General features: G+C 42.0%; 1 protein-coding gene across 2 annotated transcripts in view; it reads left to right on the forward strand.

Moving 5' to 3' along the window:
* The window catches only part of LOC124802867, a 40,410-nt gene extending 21,121 nt beyond the window's left edge, over positions 1-19,289 (forward strand). Inside the window, exons 2-3 of one of the 2 annotated variants that reach the window (XM_047263907.1) lie at positions 3,505-3,665; positions 17,766-19,289. In XM_047263907.1, coding sequence (XP_047119863.1) covers positions 17,769-19,019 — 1,251 coding nt within the window. In that variant the 5' untranslated portion in view covers positions 3,505-3,665; positions 17,766-17,768 and the 3' untranslated portion in view covers positions 19,020-19,289. The remainder of the gene's footprint in view (positions 1-3,504; positions 3,666-17,765) is intronic. The other variant, XM_047263908.1, reaches the window with a different exon arrangement.
* The last annotated feature ends 3,090 nt before the right edge of the window (positions 19,290-22,379 follow it).

Consider the following 22,379-nt stretch of genomic DNA (forward strand, 5'->3'; position numbering starts at 1 on the left):
ACACCGACGTTGGACTGTTGCTGACTGGGAACATGTTGCCTGGTCGGACGAGTCTCGTTTCAAATTGTACTGAGCGGATGGACGTGTAGGGGTATGGGGACAACCTCATGAATCCATGGACCCTGCATGTCAGCAGGGGACTGTTCAAGCTGATGGAGGCTTTGTACTGATGCAGTTGGAGTGATATGGGACCCCTGATACGTCTAGATACGACTGACAAGTGACACGTACGTAAGCATCCTGTCTGATCATCTGCATCCGTTCATGTCCATTGTGCATTCCGACGGACATTAGCAATTCCATTACGACAATCCAAGATCACACATGTCCATAATTGCTACAGTACAATTCCAGGAATACTCTTCTGAGTTTAACACTTCCGCTGGCCACCAAACTCCCTAGACATGAACATTATTGAGCATATCTGGGATGCCTTGCAACGTGCTGTTCAGAAGAGATCTCCACCCCCTCGTACTCTTACATATTTATGGACAGCCATGCAGGATTCATGTGTCCGTTCCCTCCAACACTACTTCACAAATTAGGCGAGTCCATGCCAGGTCGTGTTGAGGCACTTGTGCGTGTTCGCGAGGGCTCTACACGATATTAGGCAGGTGAAGCAGTTTCTTTGGCTCTTCAGTGTACTATAGGATACATTCTCCTGCGCTTGCATGTGTCATGTGGTGGTAATTGAAGGCACGCTGACAGCTGCGAACCACCTGCATCCCTTCATGCTTGATGTCTTCTTCAACGACAATGTCATCTTTCAGCAGTTTAACAGTTCGAATCTCGGACCTAGAACAGATCTACAGTGGTCTGAGGAGCGTTATAGTGAATAGTAGTGTAGCCGTGTAACATGGACGATAAATAGTTTGGACAAGTAGGGAATAGAAGTTTTCGAAATGTGGTGCTACAGAAGAATGCTGAAGATTAGATTGGTAGATCACATAACTAGTGAGGAGGAATTGAACAGAATTGGGGAGAAGAGAAATTTGTGGCACAACTTCACTAGAAGATCGGTTGGTAGGACAAGTTCTGAGGCATCAAGGGATCACCAATTTAGTATTGGAGGGCAGCGAGGAGGGTAAAAATTGTAGAGGGAGACCAAGAGATGAATACAGTAAGCAGATTCAGAAGGACGTAGGTTGCAGTAGGTACTAGGAGATGAAGAAGCTTGCACAGGATAGAATAGCATGGAGAGCTGCATCAAACCAGTCACTGGACTGAAGACCACAACAACAACAACTATAGTGAATTCACGTTAATGTCTTGGCGGCCAAATTCGCTTTATGTAAATGCTATGGAACCCATCTGGGTCGCTATTGGGCGCCATCACCGCGCACCCAAATCAGCGGACCGTTATTTACGCAAATTACATGACCTATGCGTAGTCATGTAATGCCACATCTACACAAAGCCACCAACAAACTGTCGGATCCATGATACGCAGAATCAGATGTGTATTTCGTTCGAAAGACGGACAAAGAAGCTGTTAAGTAGATGGTCATAATGTTTTGGCTCATCATTGTAGACTGGCAATGGCAAGAAAAGCATTTCTGAAGAGGAGAAATTTATTAGCACCGAATAGAATTACATGTTAGGAAGACTCTTTTGAAGGTATTTGTCCGAAGTGTAGCCATGTATGGAAGTGTAACATGGGTGATAAACAGTTTAGACGAGAAGAGAATAAAATATTTTGAAAAATAATGCTATAAAAGAATGCTGAAGATTAGTTGAATGGATCGCGTAACTAATGAGGAGGAAATGAAGAGAATTGGGAAGACAACAAATTTGTCGCACAAATTGAGTATGAGAAAGGATCGGTTGATAGGACACATTCTGAGACATCAAGGGATTGCCACTTCAGTACTGGAGGTAAGTGTTGGAGGTAAAAATGGTAGAGGGAGACTAAGAGATGAACGTAGTAAGCAGATTCAGGAAGATGTAGGTTGCAGTAGTTATTCACAGATGAAGAGGCTCGCACAGGATAGAGTAGCACGGAGAGCTGCATCAGTACAGTCTTCGGATTGAAGAGCAAAACGACAGCCGTATCATTTTAGCCATTTTTTTTAACGGGACATAATGTGTCCGAACTACTCTAAAATCGCAAGCAGAGAAACTACGAATGCCCCATTACAATATGGCGGCTCGACCACAGCCGATCACGATTTTCTAGACGAAGACGTTTTGAGTAGTTTAGTTAAGTACTGCACTCGCTGACTGTAGCTGCTTTGGTGCCCTGGGATGCTGACGTCAGCCACGTCGGCCACGAGCCGACGGCCCGTCAGTATGCCAAGGCTGACTTCTATAGTCCGAGCTGAACTGACCGTCATGTTTTCCCCAAACTATGGGATATTCATGGTTGTTTACATACGAGTCACAGTGCTAGGGGAGATTTCTAATTAAGTGTATTGAAGAATTCGTCTTAAATATGGGTGTCTGCTCAGCTGTGAACCGCACTAACTAGAGCAAAAATGGTTTTCGTATGTTTAGATTTCCTAATGACCGAGAATGAAGAAAAAGATGACTGTCGGAGAAACAAATAGAAACCACCCGGCGTTCAGTTGTGTATTGTAAATATACGCTAATGAAACCAGTCGCATGCAGTTGCGTTTCTTCCCAGTCGAAAACTGTACTGAAGCAGCTCGCCTGAAAAATTTTCAGTTCCTGAGATATTTTCGCAACTGGAAAAGTGAGAGGAATATTTTTATGTATTTTACGTCTTATCATAAACATACATACACAAATTGATTAATACTTAATTCATGTCTTATATAGGCACTGATAATTCAGATATTTTTGTAGTGGATTGGTCATTGTCAGGGAACCACCACAAGTAACATAACCATCAAAGAACAGTCTTTACCACACCTCAACAAGCAACAAACCTATGATGAAGTACATCAAATGAATGAAACTATTGATAAAAATTCATTTCACTGTAAGGTGAAACTATACTTTCCCCCATCTCAGTACAATGAAAATGCGGCATTTCTTAAAGTACCGCCTATTGAATAGAAAAATAAACACCTCTTTCATAAGTGGCTGTCTAAAGGCAAAACTAATACATAGCCGCAGGTTGTTACTGCATAACACCCATGTTTGAAGACACTGGTACCGAGTTCTCAACTCGTCACATTTGATAACTAGAAATTATCACCCAAGTTCCGAGTCTGCATTTCTATAGTTGTGTAACATTAAATTTCAGTTTTTCTATTATATGAAAAGGGCATACTAAATATCTCTATAAAAATTAATTACTGTTTGGTTCAGTTGATACATACAATATGAAATATTTTATAAAAAAATACTTTAAAAAGTTGCGTGAATGAGTCAACCACCTACAGGGCAAACACTGCTGAATACTCAGAGATGGAGAGAACATGGCGGACGATTCAGCCTGTTATGTAGGAGCTCTAGCCAAGGCTATGACGTCCCTATAACTTTCTGATACATACTTCTGAATTATTATTAACTTTTAATTTTACGTTCATTTCTTTCCAGTAGGCCGAGGAAGTCAGGCCTAACTCACACCAGCTGCCCAGCCTCTGACCGTGCAAAGTGGGCTCTGTAGATCGCTGAGAGCTCAATAACAGGATTCAACGTCTGAGACTGCGCTTTGGAGAGAGTGTACCGCCGCGCGCCTAGGAAGCACACGCCTCTTCGTAAGTGTTCGTAAGCTGCTGGTAAAACCTATTACCGTAACTGTAGAGTGTACCAGTTCAGTTATAACAACAGTGACAAATTAAAATGCTTAAGCAAATTTGTCTTACAGTGCCTCGACTTTCAGCAACACAATATTGTTCATAATTTCTTCCTTCACTTCATTTATCAAAATCAGTGTTGACAGAAGTTCCGTAATGATCGTATTCTTTCACTTTTGTACATTTTTTTTAAAGTAACGACAGCAATCTACAATTTCTGTGGAACAACCCAAGTGTCTAGTAAACCACAGTAGACACACGAGGTGTGATCAAAAACAGCGGGAATGTTTTAGGAGTCTTTGCTTATTTATCAACTGCAACTTCAAAGTAATCCCCCTGTAATCTCCATCCTCCTTCCTTGTTCCATCTATTGTCCACATTAAATAATGCCCAGTCCAAGTAATTAATAAGCAAAGTCTTTTACGAAAATTTGAGAGGGGCAAAGGTTACAATAAAGTTTCAAGTTTACTTAACTTGTCATGTTGAGATGGCTTCTTCTTGTCTAGGGGTCTGATTCTTGAAGCTGAAAATCTAACATCCCAGGTCCTCACGGTTGGTTTGACCTAAATAAATTGGAAGATTGTTGCTGCAGAATTTTTTTTGGTAAATATATTTTCCACTGACTTTCTCACATTTTAGTATATCATACAGTAACAAAGCCGAAATTACATTTTTCGCAACCTGTTATACAAGAATACGTCCGATCACATCAGAGACAAGCTTACGGCTCTCACACTCTGCGGAAATAACAATATTCCAACGGGTTTACGCTTTTTCGTAACAAATGAATTCCTACTAGTTTTCGTTACATTATTAATGTCGATTATAATATCATAAATGAACCCAGAAATAAACTTAGTAAACAGTACAGGATTGCGTAATAAATAATAGAAATTTTAAGTGTGCAAATAATTCGTAATTTCAAATGTCTCTAAAAAAATAATTTTAACTGTACATTCAGAACTAGTAGTTATCGATTCTAACAATGAAACTCAAATATTTTATAAAGTAATTCCTTTTCATAAATTTTAGCTTGAAATATAACATACTGTGTATAAAATTATAGGAAAGTTTTCAGAAAAGCAAATGAGACAATACTGACGTGTCCAAATTTCGAAAAAAAAATAACACTGGTATCGACAACTACTGTTGGGGAAGAGTGACACCAGAGGAGGATGTCTCGTTACACCCCTGAGATATAAAATACTTCTGCCAACGCTTTTTCCAATCTTGGAAGCACTTCTCGAATTCACTTTTCGTTCTGGTGTTCAGCTGCTTCTACGATTCTGTTTTTATCCCGTCAGTGGTGGAAAAACGACGTCCGCTGTGGTTCTCTTCAGCCTCGGGTCTCGAAAGAAGTCGCAAGGGGGGTTTTGTTTTTTGCCAAAAAATGCAAACAAATATAGAGGTGTGAGCGGGACCATTATCGTGATGCAATTTCCACAAGTAGGTTTAACATAATTCTGCTCGTTTTCTTCGGATTGCATCACTCGAACGGCGCATAATTTCCAGATAGTACTCCTCATTGACCATACAACCATAAGTCAGAAACTCGTGATACACTATGCCACTGTAATCGAAGAAAACAGTGAGAAAACCCTCCACATGTGATCGAACTTGTAGAAATGTTTTCGGTCTTGACTCTTCAGGCATTTTCCATTGGGACGCTTGGACAGTGGTTTCTACGTCATACGCATATGCTCATGTTTTGACACCTGTTATTACCTTCTTTATAAGTTGTCGACTTCATTCAACAGTTCCTGAGCATACCTACGCGATGTCGTTTTTGGTCAAAATTCAACGATTTCAGAACAAAATTTTGTTGCTACACGTTTCATGCGCAAAACATCCCGAAAATTGCGTGGCATGAGCCAACGGATATTCCGATATCAGGGGCAACCTCTCATGGTGATTCGGCGATTTTCCGGAATCATTTTCTTTACTTCCTCCACGTTGCCGTCAGTAACTGATGTGCTATGACGTAGAGGGCGATCGCCATCTTCAACGTCTTCTCGACTCCTTTTGAAACGTTTATATCACTCGTAAACTCTTATCTTAGCAAAAGCTACTGTCAAAATTTTGAATGCGGTGCTGCACTTTATTCCGTTTTTCAAGCAAAATTTAATGCAAATTCTTTGATCCATCCTTTTAAAAAGAAAAAATTCGCCGAGCACTCGAAAATACGTATAACGTTTTCGACTGTCAACAATAAACTACATACTGAATACAGCGTGAACGTACTAATTGCACCAAAGAAATACAGAATGCTCAGTTCGGAAATATATGTATTATCTGGTCTCGCTTTCCACCTTCGATCTTTTCGAAAAAAAAAATTAAACAAACTTTTGATCATTTCTCAGTCATACAGCAGCGTGGAATCGTCCAAAAGGCGCCATATTCTGGCAAGCCAACTTCTCCCCACCTTCACGCATTCCTAATGACGGATTCTCCTGGCACAGATATGGCATAGTGGTGTTGGAAGCCTGTCTCCGGGATTCGATCAGGATGTCCTCAGTCGCCAATGCCCGGTGGGGGTCTGCCGACACAATGACAATGCATCCCTGTCGTTTTCAGCTGCCATGACGGGAGTGGATTTCCACGTAGCTTGCCACTGCCGTAAGACCATCCTCAAGCCTGCCTCCGAGGCCTCTCTCCGTTCAAAAAAAGCTTCTTTACTCATTAGCTTGTCGTGTAGTCAGATATCTACAGTCTCTTTTAGAAGACGGTTCTAGAAGGTGTTGAACTGTTGCAACAACGTGGTGCCATCGTAATTCATGACATGTTTGTGGGAGAGGCAGTACTCTGCCACAGCGGGCTTTGTCGGTTGTTTGTTGTCCTTGTTGCCTCTATGTACAGTACATCTCTCCTGTATCATCCACATAGGCTGGTCTACATATAGTCCCAAACGTTTTGGGTCAAATTAAAACAGGTGACGGTGGGTCCACGACCAATTATATTGAACTAGGGAACCTGTCATCGGAAATGCAAATTTGTTGTGTTATGTACACCGTATAACGACAACATAGCTCATGGTAGCTGTTCAAAGTGACGACTGCCAGTCTCAATGCATACACGACAACGACGCATGAAGTTCTCTCTTAAAGATATCTGGCATCTGTTGTAACAGGAACAGGCAGCTTGGGCGCTAGCAAGCAGGTCTTCATCCTTTTTTACGGGGGTTTCACACACCAACGTCTTGATGTAACCCCAGAGGAAAGGGTTCAGAGGTATGAGATCCTCGCGATCGCGCTGACCATTGGAGAGGACGTCTCTTTCCAGTCCAACGATGGGGGTATGCGTTGTTCAAGTGCTCGCATACATTAAAATCGATGTGGGCTGGTGTGTTGTCGCGTTAAGACCACATCCTTTTTTCGGACAGCAGGGGTACAGTCTCCAAGAGCTGTGGCGGTACGTCTCGCAGGAACAACAGGTAACGTGGACCAATCAAACGGGGAGGCAGCAAATAAACTCTTATTAAGTGATCTTGGACAATGACCACCCATACGTTTACAGAGAACAGTTGCTCGTGGCTACCAATGTAGGTGGTATGAGGATTGGCCTCACTCCAGAAATGACTGTTGCGGCAATACCAAGTGTATGAAGTTCGGCATTATGGCACTGAAATGACTAATCCATTGACAAAAGTGAACAAGGGACTCAAAATCCGTTGGTCCCATTGGTTGCACACATTCTTTACGATATGGGTGCAATATCTGTTCAGCTATTACTCTCTACACCGCATCGATCAAAGTGTGGTTTTCATTGGCAAGTTGACAGGTGACTTTTGCTGGGTGGTTGGCCAAACGATCCAGCAGCATCTCCTCAGTGTTAAGTTTCGGACATGTCTCTCGTGGCTTGAATGGCTTCGCCTATCAGAAGTTGCTGTCCACGCAGATAAACTTCTTCCAACTGGGATGATACTTGTCAGGAAGGCATTCTCTGTGCATTCATGCTGCTATTTCGGCACTACCACTTGCCACATCGTACATTAATTGCATGTCTGCCAACTCTTGCGATGAGTAACATTATATTTTTGACTACGTGTCACGCACTGTATACAGCTACATACCTCACTGTAGGCACATCAAAAGCTGTCTGACGCAATGGACAACTGACCCCAGGGACAATGTTATGCATGTGGCACAGGTTAAAGATCCTGTGCGGTGCATCCGGTCCGCATATGACAAACGTGCTATGAGATAAATTGCGTACAGTACGTCTGTTTGGTGGTAAGGTGAATATGCTGTTTATCACCCGCTGCCTGTTCCAAGTACAACACACACCCAGGATGTTTGCAAGAGTGTGGCAGCACTGCATGCGTTATTCCAGTACAGGCATCGACTCAAGAGATCGTCACCTTGAACAATTAAAATGAGCTACGTTGTTGTTGTATGGTGTACACCGTGTACAACACAACATATATGTACTTTCGACCATTGGTTCCCAATCTGAATATACTTATAATCGGTTGTCAACCCACTAGCACCCATTTCGATTTGACCCAAAAGGTTTGAGACACTCCGTATATTTTCCCTATTTCCAGAGACATAGGTCACCCTTGACTGATACCAAAAAGCCTTTAGTCTCGTAGTTCTTCTACTTCTCGTCTCATTTCTGCTTCGCTGATGCTCGCATCACCATCCTTTCCACAACTTTCGAAGTTGCCGCTCCTCTATGTTTCCTTCTGTAACGTAACTAACGCTTCTCTGTTCCGCAAACTGGTGTAAGCCTATTTTTTCTTCAATTGTAATAGCTCTGCGATCTCTTCATGATCACTCAAATTTGTCGGAACGGTCCTATCAGACGACGAATCATTACACACATGTTCTTCGGTTGTGGTAAAAACTTCGACTCGCTCATCTACTTTCTTTATTGCAGTTTTGTGCAACTTAGTACTTCCTTAATGACCTTTACCTTCTCCGTGACTTGTCCTATCTTTGTACTACTTGTCTCGATACTCTTCACGTTGCTGTCAATATCTTTTCTTGATTCATCAGTATTTTCCTTAGCTTTCTAAAGCCAGTGTCCTAAATTTATGATCAAAACCACATGGATGTTAGTCAGCTTTCTGTGTTAACTGATCCTGTATCTGCTTAACTTGCTCTTTGAGTTTCTTATTTCGTTCCTCACTCCTCTTTGATTTTCTTCGATCTTCTTATATAATTATATAATTTTGTAAATTTTTCGTCATGTTCCCCTTGATTGTTCTCTGAACTGTTCGTCACTCTTTTCTTTTACGTTTTTGAACTGTTGTATTAAAAATGTTAGCATATCGTATGCTGCTGGAACCTTGAGGGCTCGGTTCATGATTTACGACACTCTGCGCCGTTGTTTATGACCAGTGCCTTAGAATGTCTGCGTCGCCCGTGAAATCGTCACACAGTCCTCGCCCATCTCTATGCTGGACGCTAAACCCTTACGTTCCCATGTTTTCGGCTCTAACAATGAACTAACTTTTGGGAGGAGGCTGACAGGCGTTCACGAAATAGGTGTTTCAAATTTCTTTTCCGAAACAGCTTCACATGAATACCGACAAGACTCCTTCAAATAACACCACAGCCCACTTCTTCGCCTTCGTTTCTCTAGCTCGGATTCCGCCAGTGGCTGTACAACAGGGATTGACAGAAATGGGAAGGCAATTGTAGAGACAACAATCCCACCGATATTCGACATTTTATGGTCCTCAATGACTGGCCTTATTACGCCACCGGCTTAGTCGAGCAGTTACAAACAGTAAAATTGACGTTTGTATAAATTTTACCTAACAATTCTGTGCATTTCAACAGCATAACATAAATCGTATATTCGTCACGTCTTCTGACTAAGAAATGCAGTTAGTTTTAGCACAAAGTTTACAAAATTTCTTTTTCTTTCATTACCTGTTGGGCACGTTCAAATTAATAATGTTAATGAAATAGCTGACTATGTAGGTGGTGTAATAGCCCAATCAATAGAGACCAAAAACCGGTCGAATATCTGGAATAGTTCGTGCAGTCGGACATTTTTGCACAGTGGTAGGAGGGGGTGCCACGAATAACATAGGAGGAATCATAAGTGGAGGGAGATGAGTGTGGGGGTGAAGGTGCGTTTGAAGGTCAATTTTGTACATTTTTCTTGAATAACTCCAAACCCCTGGCCTCTAGCGAACCCACTACGTTAAATTAACTACAGAAAAGGTGTAATGCTTCATCGGTTCACGGAAGGCGTCGGATAATGTTGTGGAAGCTGCACTATATTTCAAAGAGAAAACTTCTCGACATCATCGGGTACTTATTGACGATTTGCTGCAGTTGCTCGCCAACATATGCTCTGGTTCGCTAGAAAAACGCAGGCGCCAAGGAACGGGGCTATAATGCCAATATAGACAAATCATAGAGCGCGGCGACATTTACTGCCCACTGCCGGAGAAACGGGCCACGGTCTCCGCATGCGCGACGCAGGAAAAGCGTAGCCGCAAATCGCGGCCCAGCGCGTGCGTGGACAGTGTCGGAGACCAGGTTTAAGTTTGTGCGGCCTCCGATTTCCCGTCTGTGTTGAGACGGATTCGTTCGTCTGCGGCCGACGATGCCTTAGTACCGCCAGTGATGGTTCCCATGCCATGCTGAGCTAAGTCCCGTGTCTCTATTAATCAGTTCGTTGTTGTTGTTGTTGTTGTTGTTGTTGTTGTGGTCTTCAGTCCTGAGACTGGTTTGATGCAGCTCTCCATGCTACTCTATCCTGTGCAGGTTTCTTCATCTCCCATTACCTACTGCAGCCTACATTCTTCTGGACCTGCCTAGTGTCTCATCTGTTGGTCTCCCTCTACGATTTTTACCCTCCACGCTGCCCTCCAATACTAAATTGGTGATCCCTCGATGTCTCAGAACATGTCCTACCAACTGATCCCTTCTTCTAGTCAAGTTGTGCCACAAGCTCCTCTTCTCCCCAATTCTATTCAATACCTCCTCATTAGTTATGTGATCTACCCATCTAATCTTCAGCATTCTTCTGTAGCACCACATTTCGAAAGCTTCTATTCTCTTCTTATCTAAACTAGTTATCGTCCACGTTTCACTTCCATACATGGCTACACTCCATACAAATACTTTCAGAAACGACTTCCTGACATTTAAATCTATACTCGATGTTAACAAATTTTTCTTCTTCAGAAACGCTTTCCTTCCCATTGCCAGTCTACATTTTATATCCTCTCTACTTCGACCATCATCAGTTATTTTGCTCCCCAAATAGCAAAACTCCTTTACTACTTTAAGTGTCTCATTTCCTAATCTAATTCCCTCAGCATCACCCGTCTTAATTCGATTACATTCCATTATCATCGTTTTGCTTTTGTTGATGATCATTTTATACCCTCTTTTCAAGACACTGTCCATTCCGTTCAACTGCTCTTCTAAGTCCTTTGCTGTTTCTGACAGAATTACAATGTCATCGACGAACCTCAAAGTTTTTATTTCTTCTCCATGGATTTTAATACCTACTCCGAACTTTTCTTTTGTTTCCTTTATTGCTTGCTCAATATACAGATTGAATAACACCGGGGAGAGGCTACAACCCTGTCTCACTCCCTTCCCAACCATTGCTTCCCTTTCATGTCCCTCGACTCTTATAACTGCCATCTGCTTTCTGTACAAATTGTAAATAGCCTTTCGCTCCCTGTATTTTACCCCTGCCACCTTCAGAATTTGAAAGAGAGTATTCCAGTCAACATAGTCTAAAACTTTCTCCAAGTCTACAAATGCTAGAAACGTAGGTTTGCCTTTCCTTAACTTTTCTTATAAAATAAGTTTCCCCTTGCTTTCAGCCGTTCGCAGTACCAGCACAGCAAAGCCGTTTTGGTTAGTGTTACAAGACCAGATCAGTTAATCATCCAGACTGTTGCCCCTGCAACTACTGAAAAGGCTGCTGCCCCTCTTCAGGAACCACACGTTTGTCTGGCCTCTCAACAGATATCCCTCCGTTGTGGTTGCACGTACGGTACGGCTATATGTATCGCTGAGGCACGCAAGCCTCCCCACCAATGGCAAGGTCTATGGTTCATAGGGGGGGGAATTAGTTCGTTATTTATACGTATATCCAGCACATGAAAACGGACGGAGGGATCTTTGTCCCTCCGTAGTTTATGCTGTGGCTCATGTCAAGACAGTGTTCAGCTACAGCAGACTTTTCTGGCTGACCCAGTCTGGTGTGACGTCTATGTTCAGCGCATCTATCCTTAACAGTGCGGCACGTCTGGCCAATGTATGATTTCCCACAATGGCTCTGGATTCTATACGTTTCTGGTCTCGTTAGGACCTACGTTGTCTTTAACAGATCCAGTACAGTTTGCAGTCGCGCCGGAGGACGGAAGACACGTTTTATTTAAAGTTTCTTGACCAGCCTGCCGGCCATAAAGGACACGCCACCAAAGTAGGGCAGAAAAACTATCCCCTTGGAGTTCTCCGTTTCTTCTGGCCGCTATTGAGGTTTATTGAGTGCAGGTTGACACGCATTACGAATCCGTTGTACAAATACAGAGTTAAGCTGCCTGCATCTGAGACAACCCTATGAACGACACAGTCCCTAATACGGCACTTGGTTGAGGTGAGTGACGGCAGCTCGTAGCTCATAGGTATAGGTCAGTATGAGTTGGTTTACGATGTACACTGTGACCCAAGTAACTGTCTTCTTGCCGGCCTGTGTGGCCGAGCGGTTCTAGGCGCTTCAGTTTGGAACCGCGCAACCGCTACGGTCGCAGGTTCAAATCCTGCCTCGGGCATGGATGTGTGTGATGTCCTTAGGTTAGTTAGGTTTAAGTAGTTCTAAGTTCTAGGGGACTGATGACCACAGCTGTTAAGTCCCATAGTGCTCAGAGCCATTTGAACCATTTTTAACCGTCTTCTTTTCTGTGGACCAAGACATATAAGAACGGAATGTTTCCATTTTTCTCTACTTCCATGGTGAAGTAAACGCTCGGATGGAAGGCTTTCAGGTTTCCCACAAACGCAGGAGGCCTTACTGCCCATGTGGCCATAGTACGAAGGTGTCGTCCACACACCTGCGGAGATATTTAGGTTTCAACGCCGCTGACTGAAGTGCTTTCTCCTCGATGTGTTCCATAAAAAATGGTTCAAATGGCTCTGAGCACTATGGGACTTAACTGCTGAGGTCATCAGTCCCCTAGAACTTAGAACTACTTAAATCTAACTAACCTAAGGACATCACACACATCCATGCCGGAGGCAGGATTCGAACCTGCGACCGTAGCGGTTTCGCGGTTCCAGACTGTAGCGCCTAGAACCGCTCGGCCACTCCGGCCGGCGTTCCATAAAAAGGCAAGCCACAATCGGAGGCAAAGGACCACCCACAGCAAAACCGTCAGTTTTCTCAAAATATTGTTCATTAAATAAAAAGTAGGTCGAGGTAAGCACATGTCCGAATAGATGTAAGATGTGCTCCTCCAACTTAGCTCCTATAAGTTGTAATGAATCCACCAGAGGAAATCGAGTGAACGAAGAGACCACATCGAAACTCACTTAAGACGTCAGCTTGTTCTTGACGATACGTCCTCAGTCCCTGTATAAAATCTTCTGAGTTTCGAATGTGATGTTCCTTGGAGTGGGCTCAGAAGAGAAGGCAGATGTTTTGTTAGGTAATATGTTGGGGCTTCTGTATTTGTCACAACGGGGCGAAGCGGAACCCCTTCCTTATGGATCTTAGGCAGCCCATAAAGTCACTGTGGAAATGGCGCTTGTACTCTTAAACTCCTTTCATGAAGTTCAAGAAACTGGCTGGATTTGAAAAGGACTAATGTCTTCCGTTGTAATGCAATAGTTGTATCCTTCTGGAGGCGACGATGCGTTGACTATTGCAGTAAATCCGCCATCTCGCCGATGTAAGATGTTGCAGGCAAAATAACAGTAGCACTTCCCTTACCAGCAGGTGAAATTATTATTTCTGTGTATTCTCTTAAGAAAAGGACCGCTTTTCTTTCTTCGGTGTCGATGTTCTGCATGTGTTCGGGCATCCTAGCTGTGGTCCTGCGAGTCTCTCGCCTCATTTCTTCAGCACTCTCACTGGGAAGTTTCAGGACATCTTGCTCAATGATACTTATAAAAATCTTGATAGGGAAGGTATTTGGAGTGGGCACAAAGTTTGGTCCCTTTTCCAATTCTGATATTGCAATGTTACTCAGTTGTTTATTTGTGAAACTAAACACAGTGCGTCAACATGGTTTTATGTTCTTGCGATGATTGGCGTGTAAAGTGGTGGAACTTGGAAGTTTTCGCGTTACGGCCTGGAGCAGTGTTCTGTCCGAAAGTGACCTCGTAGCATTGTCCACACGTTTAATGAATAATATTTTGAGAAAACTGACGGTGTTGCTATGGTTAACCGCTTGTCTCTCATAGTAGCTAACCTTTTTATGGAACACCTCGGCCGCGCGGGATTAGCCGAGCGGTTTAAGGCGCTGCAGTCATGGACTGTGCGGCTGGTCCCGGCGGAGGTTCGAGTCCTCCATCGGGCATGGGTGTGTGTGTTTGTCCTTAGGATAATTTAGGTTAAGTAGTGTGTAAGCTTAGGGACTGATGACCTTAGCAGTCAAGTCCCATAAGATTTCACACACATTTGAACATTTGAACACCTCGAGGGAAAAGCACTTCTGTCAGCGGTGTTGAAACCTAAATGTTTTTGAAGACATGTGGACGACACCTTCGTAATGTGGCCACATGGATCACTATGACATCCTGGGTTTTCGGAACACCTTAACTCCTTCCATCCGAGCGTTTACTTCACCATGGAAGCAGAGAAAAATGGAGGCCTCCCGTTGTTAGATGCCTTGGCCCGCAGAAAAGATAACGGTTTCTTGGGTCACACTGTATTTCGTCAACCAAGTCACACTGACGTCTTATGTACGAGCTACGAACTGCCATCACTCATCTCGTTCATACTCATATGCAGGGAGCTTAACATCAAAGCTTAGCCATCTTCGCTCTGTTTTCGTACAAAACAGGCACTCCGGTAAACAGATTCGTAATGCATTTCAACTTGCACTCACTACATCTCAAGAGCAGCCAGAAGAAACGGAGAACCCCACGAGGATGGTTCTTCTACCCTACGTCGGTGGTGTGTCCTTTATGATCGGCAGACCGTCCAAGAAACATCAATCTTTCGCCCTTTAGAGCGATTGCAAACGATGCTGGCTTCTGTTAAAGACGATCTAGGTCTGAGGAGACCAGGAATATATAAAATCGCGTGCCAGTGTAGGAAATCATACATTGGTCACACGTGTCGTAGTGTTACGGATAGACACAGATGTCACACCACTCTGGGTCAGCCAGAAATGTCTGCTGTTACTGAACTCTGTCTTGTGACGGGACACAGCATGAACTATGGAGAGATCCTTTCGTCCGCTTGCACGTACTGGGACTCCATATTTATAGAAGCAGTCGAAATACCTATAAGTAACAAATGGCTCTGAGCACTATGGGACTTAACTTCTGAGGTCATCAGTCCCCTAGAACTTAGAACTACTTAAACCTAACTAACTTAAGGACATCACACACATCCATGCCCGAGGCAGGATTCGAACCTGCGACCGTAGCGAACGCTCGGTTCCAGACTGTAGCGCCTAGAACCGCTCGGCCACCCCGGCCGGCCCTATAAGTAACGACCTGATTAATAGAGACAGGGGATTTCAGCTCATCATAGCATAGGAACTAGCATTGGCGGTACTAAGACATCGTCAACCACAGACGAACGAGTCCGGGCATTGTATGTCGCCGTGCTCTAGGACTCGTCTACGATGACGCGGCAGCGCCACCCGTTGGCGCCTGCGCTTTTCTAGCGAGTCAGCGTACATTCTGGCGAGCCACTGCAGCAACTCGTAAGTAAGCACCTGAAGATGACGAGCAGCTGTCACGTTGAAATATAGCGCAGCTTTCACAATGCTGTCCGATGTGACACCTGTGAATCAATGAAACCACAAAAAGGGTCCTCCTCACTTTTTCTGTAGGACTAATAGTTTGCTCATAGTGAGAGAGACGGTACGAAATCCTCACATATGGTTTTTGAAGGCCAGGTGTAACATTGGGGTTACTTAAAACGACAGTGGTAGGAACAGCTGAATAACCCTGAATAGATATTAGATACGCTATGCACTATTTCATTGTGCAGTACGACAGATACAGCCGGTCGCTGTGGCCGAGCGGTTCTAGGCGCTTCAGTCCGGAGCCGCGCTGCTGCTACGGTTGCGGGTTCCAATCCTGCCTGTCCTTAGGTTAGTTAGGTTTAAGTAGTTCTAAGTCTAGGGGACTGATGACCTCAGATGTTAGGTCCCATAGTACTTAGAGCCATTTGAACCATTCTGATATAATGGGACAACATTAAGGAGCCATTATGTCTGTTGACAGTAGCGGATGAAGTTAACCATCTGACAGCAATAGGCAGACTGACCGATATTGTGAATACGAACATTTTAATCCTAGAAGCTGCCCCAGGTGACAGTTACGTGATCATATCATACTCACAGAATAACATAAAAAAATGCAAAATGTGCAGCAGTTTAAAAACATTCTAATGTACTCTGCGTCTACCTGTTTTTAGACTACTGCACATTATTTAATTCCTTTATATTAATATGTAAAAGAATTCTTTGTTTACTGAAATGCAGCCTGTTGACAGCTTCAATGACAAAAAGTGATATCCACAATATCGGACAGTTTGCCTGTCGCTGTCGGTTGGTAACCTCATCCGATACTGTCAACAGGGAAGATGTTCCTTATCTTGTCTCATTAATTGACTATGATGTAACTGTTATACTGGACAATGAAAAGATTAATAGCGTATTTAATAATCACAGTTTCTGAGATAAGTTTTATTAGAAAAATCTCTTCGTATGTAGTTTTTTTTTTATTGACGACTGTGGATTATTTCCACAAATTTGATTCAACTTCATCTTACGCTTTGGAATTGTAAATATGCTTGTGACAATGCATCTTGCTTCAATAGGTGATCTAGACACTACTTTCTATTATGCGATATGTATTGTTACAACTATTATAAAATCACTAATTTCGTTCATTGTTCGTATTATGAATACTGAACTGTAGCCGATCTATACTTTCAGATCTGAAGATGGCCATTTAAGTTGTCGAAAATAGTAATCGAACTACCCATCCCTACGCTCTTGGCAGAAAAAAAGTTTTCCTAAAGAACTATGATTACAGATAAACGCAATTTGTACAGTTTTAATAAATATTTTAGTAAAAGCTACGATAGTTTAGTTTACTGTCTTTGAACAGAATACTAAACATTCTTTAAACGCTAAACCATAGAACTAGTGGAGGTAAAACAGAACTGTCTGACTATGGTTAAATCACTTACGAAGTTCTGCAATGTTTATTCTTGAGTCCATTGCTATTGGTCATATATGCGAATGATAAGCCAAGATAGATCATTTTCATTGATTTTAATTTTACTGTAGTCCATAAAGGTTGATAACAACAAAGCAAATGGTAGAAATGGTTCTAAAAGACATTCTTTTGATTCACAAATATGCAATTTATTCAGATCTGTTCAACAAATGATGTGATAGCAATGATAAATGTTGTACAGACTAAGGTGCTAATAATTAGACGGTTTTCGACTCTTTTAACATTTATACATTAACAAGAATTACAAACAGAACATGCTAATGCTTCTCGAAAAAATAGGGCCGAAAAGTTCTGCTCTTCATGTCAATGAACGTCACAATTATGAAGAAGTTAATATACTGCACATCACGTTTTACAGAATAACACTGTAAGGTAGCTCATCTTTTATAAGAAATGTCTCGCATCGATAATTACAATCTTTAAAAAGCTGATGTCTGTATTTTGATGAATCACGAGATTACGAAATGATACTTGTCATGTAATCCTCAACAGCTTAATATTTTAAGGAATTATTAATAAAATTGACTTGAAAATAAGATATGTATCACTGTGTGTATTTGCTGAAACGTATGACATCGAGACTCCGTCAGACATTCATGGAAGTTCAGTTTTTAATCAAAGATTAACACATATTTCGTTTCTTTTGTTGCAGGAAATGACCGCCGAAGCCGCCGTCGTTCTGCCCGTGTGGCTTAACAAAGACTTCGCGAAAAGTTCGCTGAAGGAGTCGAACAGTTGTGGAGACTTCAAGATCCTGTCAGTAGACGTCCAACGAGCGACAGCTCCGGGTGACAACTACCTGAGTGAAGTCTACCGCATGACCGTTCACCTAGAGCACAACGTGAAACAGTATAAAAGGAGCGTGCCGTTGATAATAAAATGTCTCCCAGACAGCGAAGTCATGAAGACAATAGCACAGGACATGCAAGCCTTCGAACAAGAGACTCTCATGTTCTGCGAGACGATTCCTGCGATGTCGAAAATCCTGGAGGAAGCGGCCCCCGGCAAATACACGCAGCTGTCAGCAAAGTGTTTCGCCTCCGGACGGGAGCCAGTCAGCTACGTAGTGCTCGAGGATTTGAAGGCCAGAGGGTTCGCTTTGGCGAAGAGGTGCAAGGGACTGGATCTGGCGCACGCCAGACTCGTGGTCAGGAAACTGGCAGAGTTCCACGCGTCTTCCGTCAGGCTGTACGAGCAGAGACCATCTGCGCTGGACCGCTACCAGACCTTCCGAATGTTTGAGGGAGACATGGCTAAGCACCTGGAACCCTACGTGAAACAGGGCTGCAAATTACTTGCAGATCAGCTGGAGACGTTAGAGAAATCGTACTCCAAGTACGCACCCAAAGTGCGAGCTCTCTCGGAAAACATATTTCCACGGCTACTAGAGTTGGTGAAACGGAAGGGAAAGTTTCGTGTGCTAACCCACGCAGATACCTGGGTCAACAACATCATGTTCAAATATGCAGGTGGAGTCGTCCGAGACGTGGTTCTACTTGATTTTCAGTTGGCTTCATACAATTCGCCTTCGATTGACTTACAGTATTTTACACACACGAGTCTCACGGAAGAAGTGTACTCCGATCACTTGACAGACCTTTTGAAAGAGTACCACAACCATTTAGTCGAAGTGATGAGCGATATTGGTGTCAGTACCGACAAACAGATATCATTCGAGGAGCTTCTGGAAGATTTCGAAGAGCATTCTCTGTACGCCGTATTCGCATCGGTAGGTGTGTTGCCGGTTGTACGCACTGAAGAAGAGACGAGGTTCGACGTAGAGTCTTCAGTCAAAGAAAATGACAGTGATACCAACAGAAAGGCCTTCGCAGGTGCTTCGTATGTGGAAGCTGTAAAGCAGATGCTTCCACAATTTGAAAAGAAAGGTTTATTCTCAAGTAATTAGTTTTTTATTTTCTGACGAAACAAACTTGACTGTTGTGTATCTAAAAATTAAGTAGAGTGACCATGTTTTCTCCATGTTTTATTCTTAGTCCTGTCACCTGAAGTACCAATCGTATATTTCCAGTCACTCAGCACTGATAATATCTAGATGACCAGTCTTTCAGTAACAGTAACTATACTTGACACTGTAACATGTTATTGCACATAAGAATGATATACACTACGTAAAAATATTGGCAACCTATGTATGTTTTTATCATCTCGTTAATAAACTCCATTATGGGTAAGATTTTCAGCACTATAGATCTCAACAAGATTCCCTTTCTACCATAAATCTCAACGAGATTCCCTTTCTATCCTTTACCTGGGCCCCACATAGTAAAAATGCAATTATTATTTCTGCTGTGCTTGCAAATGAATGAAACAACATTCGCAGACTAAACTACGTCCTTAATATGGCTTCAGAAAAAAATTGGAATGTGAGATCTGGAACGTGAAGGCCCAGTCAGTGTGCACAATGTACATGTCCGTCAACAGGCTAACGGTTGGGAGCTTATTTAGCACTTCTGAGCCGAAATGCGATGAAGCACTGTCCTGTGGGTAAAGAATGCGTTCCTACTCGTCTTAGCTTCTGCAAGAGGAAGCCCACATCATGACTTCAAAATAATTCTCACTAGCCGTAGTTTTTAGAGAAAGGGATCGAGTGCCATGATGTTTCTGTTAGTTGACCTGTTCGTCGCTTGCACTTTGGGCGAGATACAGAACACTTCCAGTGTACTGAGTATTACCTGAGAACTCAAGTATGACAATTCCTTCAACACAACTATCCAAACAAACAAAAATTGTTTTTCTGAAAAAAATTACATGGCATAATATTCTTCAAATCCACAGAATTTATAAACTCCAATCTTTGATACCTAGACTCAGTTACTTTCGTGTAAAATCAGTATTTATCACCTAATATGACAGATGTCTGATTTCTGGATTATTTCATTAGTTTTGTACAAGCCATTGTTTCCTTTCCCAGTTTGCCGTATTTGCCACGTTCCTTTTTTGTGATTCAAAATAATCTTAGTATAAACCTAATGAGATTTTTCTTTCTTACTTTTGTTGCTGTCAGTAATTGCTTGTCTTCTCCCACACTTTTGAGCACTTCCTTATTTCACATCATACCAACCTATGTAATCCAATTTTCTGCATTATGTAACAGGACATTCCAGACAAAATGTATCAGCCATTTCTTCAGGCTGAGGATGGTATTTTTGCAAAATATCATACTATTCTTAACAAACGCCTTCTCCGTTGTTGTTAGTCGAGTTTCTGCTCGCTTCAAATTCGTCCTTCGATCCTCTGTTCTGCTTCCTAGATATTTGTATTATTGTACGTATTCTAGTTTTTCTCCACTTAACATTTCTTCCAGCTTTCACAACAATTTACATCCCAAAAACATTTTCAGTATACTACTCTTTCCACAATTCCTGAAGTTATTTCTCACTGTCTGTTCGGAGGACCACATGGTCTGCAAATTTCAGTCAACACATTTTTTCCATATCTTACATACCTTTGACTGTTCTGGGAAATTCATTATCGTGTATTGTAGATATTCCTTGAAAAGTATGGAATAACACAGCTAGTCTTACATCTTTATCTATTTCTTATAAGATCCATTCTTGCACTTCCGTTCTGACAATTATATTTTGTGCTAAGTACAGCGCTTTAATAAATATTCCACCTTTACAGGCCATTCTTCGTTTCCTCGTTATTTGTGAACGTTTCTTCCATTCTACGTTATCAGAAATCTTCTCACAGTCTATAAAAACGCGTAAAAAGATTTTAATTTCTGAATAAGTCTTTCCCCTAGTGCTCATCACATCATTTAAGAAGCATATTTTGACCCTTGTACACTTCCTTTTCATTTTTTGCTAGGAATTTCCACATTGCTTCTTCCCCATGTATTTTGTTTCCACACCACACTGTTAATCTTCATACATGATGTCATATCTCCCTTTCCTTTCTAATGGATGAGTGTCCAATGCACTCTTATACCAATGACTTCACTCTAGCACACTCGACATTTCATCGCAGCCCTAACGTTAAGCTTTTTGTGCCTCTTAGTTGATTCTGTTTCTGAACTTTCTCCTCAGCTCAATTTTCGTAGTAATTTTTTCGTGTGACACGTTCGTTCCTTTTACATAGCGCACAAATTTCTTTCTAGTTATTACCGAACCCTTAATCCAATTTCAATATTCACTATTATCTCTCGGTTTTTCGTTTCTTTAAGTCGTGGCTATGTGATAATGCCTGAGATGTCTCGGCTTATTATTTTCTTATTTTTCCTAGGTGCGAATTTCCCATAGCCTTTGTCTTCTAAGAGAATGAATGAATGAATTAATGAACTGATGAATGAAAATACGACAATGAGCACTTTCGTAGTTCTATTTCTGTACATTTCTTCTGCCAGTATAATCAAACTGATTATTGAAGTTGTCTCCTGGAGATGTCCACGCGTATAGTCTTATTTAATGATTTCCTTAATCCTAAGGAGCAAACTGTAGCAAAATTACGCTCTTGTCTATAGTTATACTGAACTGTAACAATAAACTTAAATTCAGCAAATATCAGGACATACCATGCTCTATCTTGCATAGGGAAACTTACGACGACTCATCTGAAATCGCAGTGAACATCTTGTTAGTGCCTTGACAAGAAGTAAATTTCTGTACACGTGTTGATGGATTTATCACACAATCCAGCTCTTGGAAAAATTTGCTTCAACTACAGTTGTTAACTAGGAAATAGCATATTTACTTGCAGCAAATTGCAATCAGACTGACTAATGCAAGAAACATATTTGAGTGCAGCAATTAGCTAGTTACAAAATTACAGCATCAAGTTCAGTAACTGCAAGAACGCAATTCAAGCCCATCATAAATATTTTTTACTCGTATTTCCATATGAATTATTCGTTTTGAGCCATTTTTATGTTGAAGGTAACTGCCGTTTTCAAAATTACATAAGCCTTACTCGAAAGTGTTTGAAACAAAACAATAAACGTCTTTCTATCACTAGGTAAGATTTAAATAAAACATTATATCAATTTATTTAATAATTATACCATGGTCAAACTTCCTGAGCGTTAGTTATTTATACGCAACAGTTTTAAAATTGACAGGCGGACTTAGTGCATTTCACTTCTTTAGCACATGGTGCACTGCTGGCGGAATGGCAACTACATCTAAAGAATTACCCTGCAGTACACAATGAGGTGTTTGGTAGAGTGTTTACAGGACATCTGTTACACTACTACTCTATCGTTTAACTCTTGAAGAGCACATGGAAAGAATTACCAACTAATTTTTCC

Source organism: Schistocerca piceifrons, chromosome 6 (assembly GCF_021461385.2).
Source record: "Schistocerca piceifrons isolate TAMUIC-IGC-003096 chromosome 6, iqSchPice1.1, whole genome shotgun sequence".
NCBI classification, from domain to species: Eukaryota; Metazoa; Arthropoda; class Insecta; order Orthoptera; family Acrididae; genus Schistocerca; species Schistocerca piceifrons.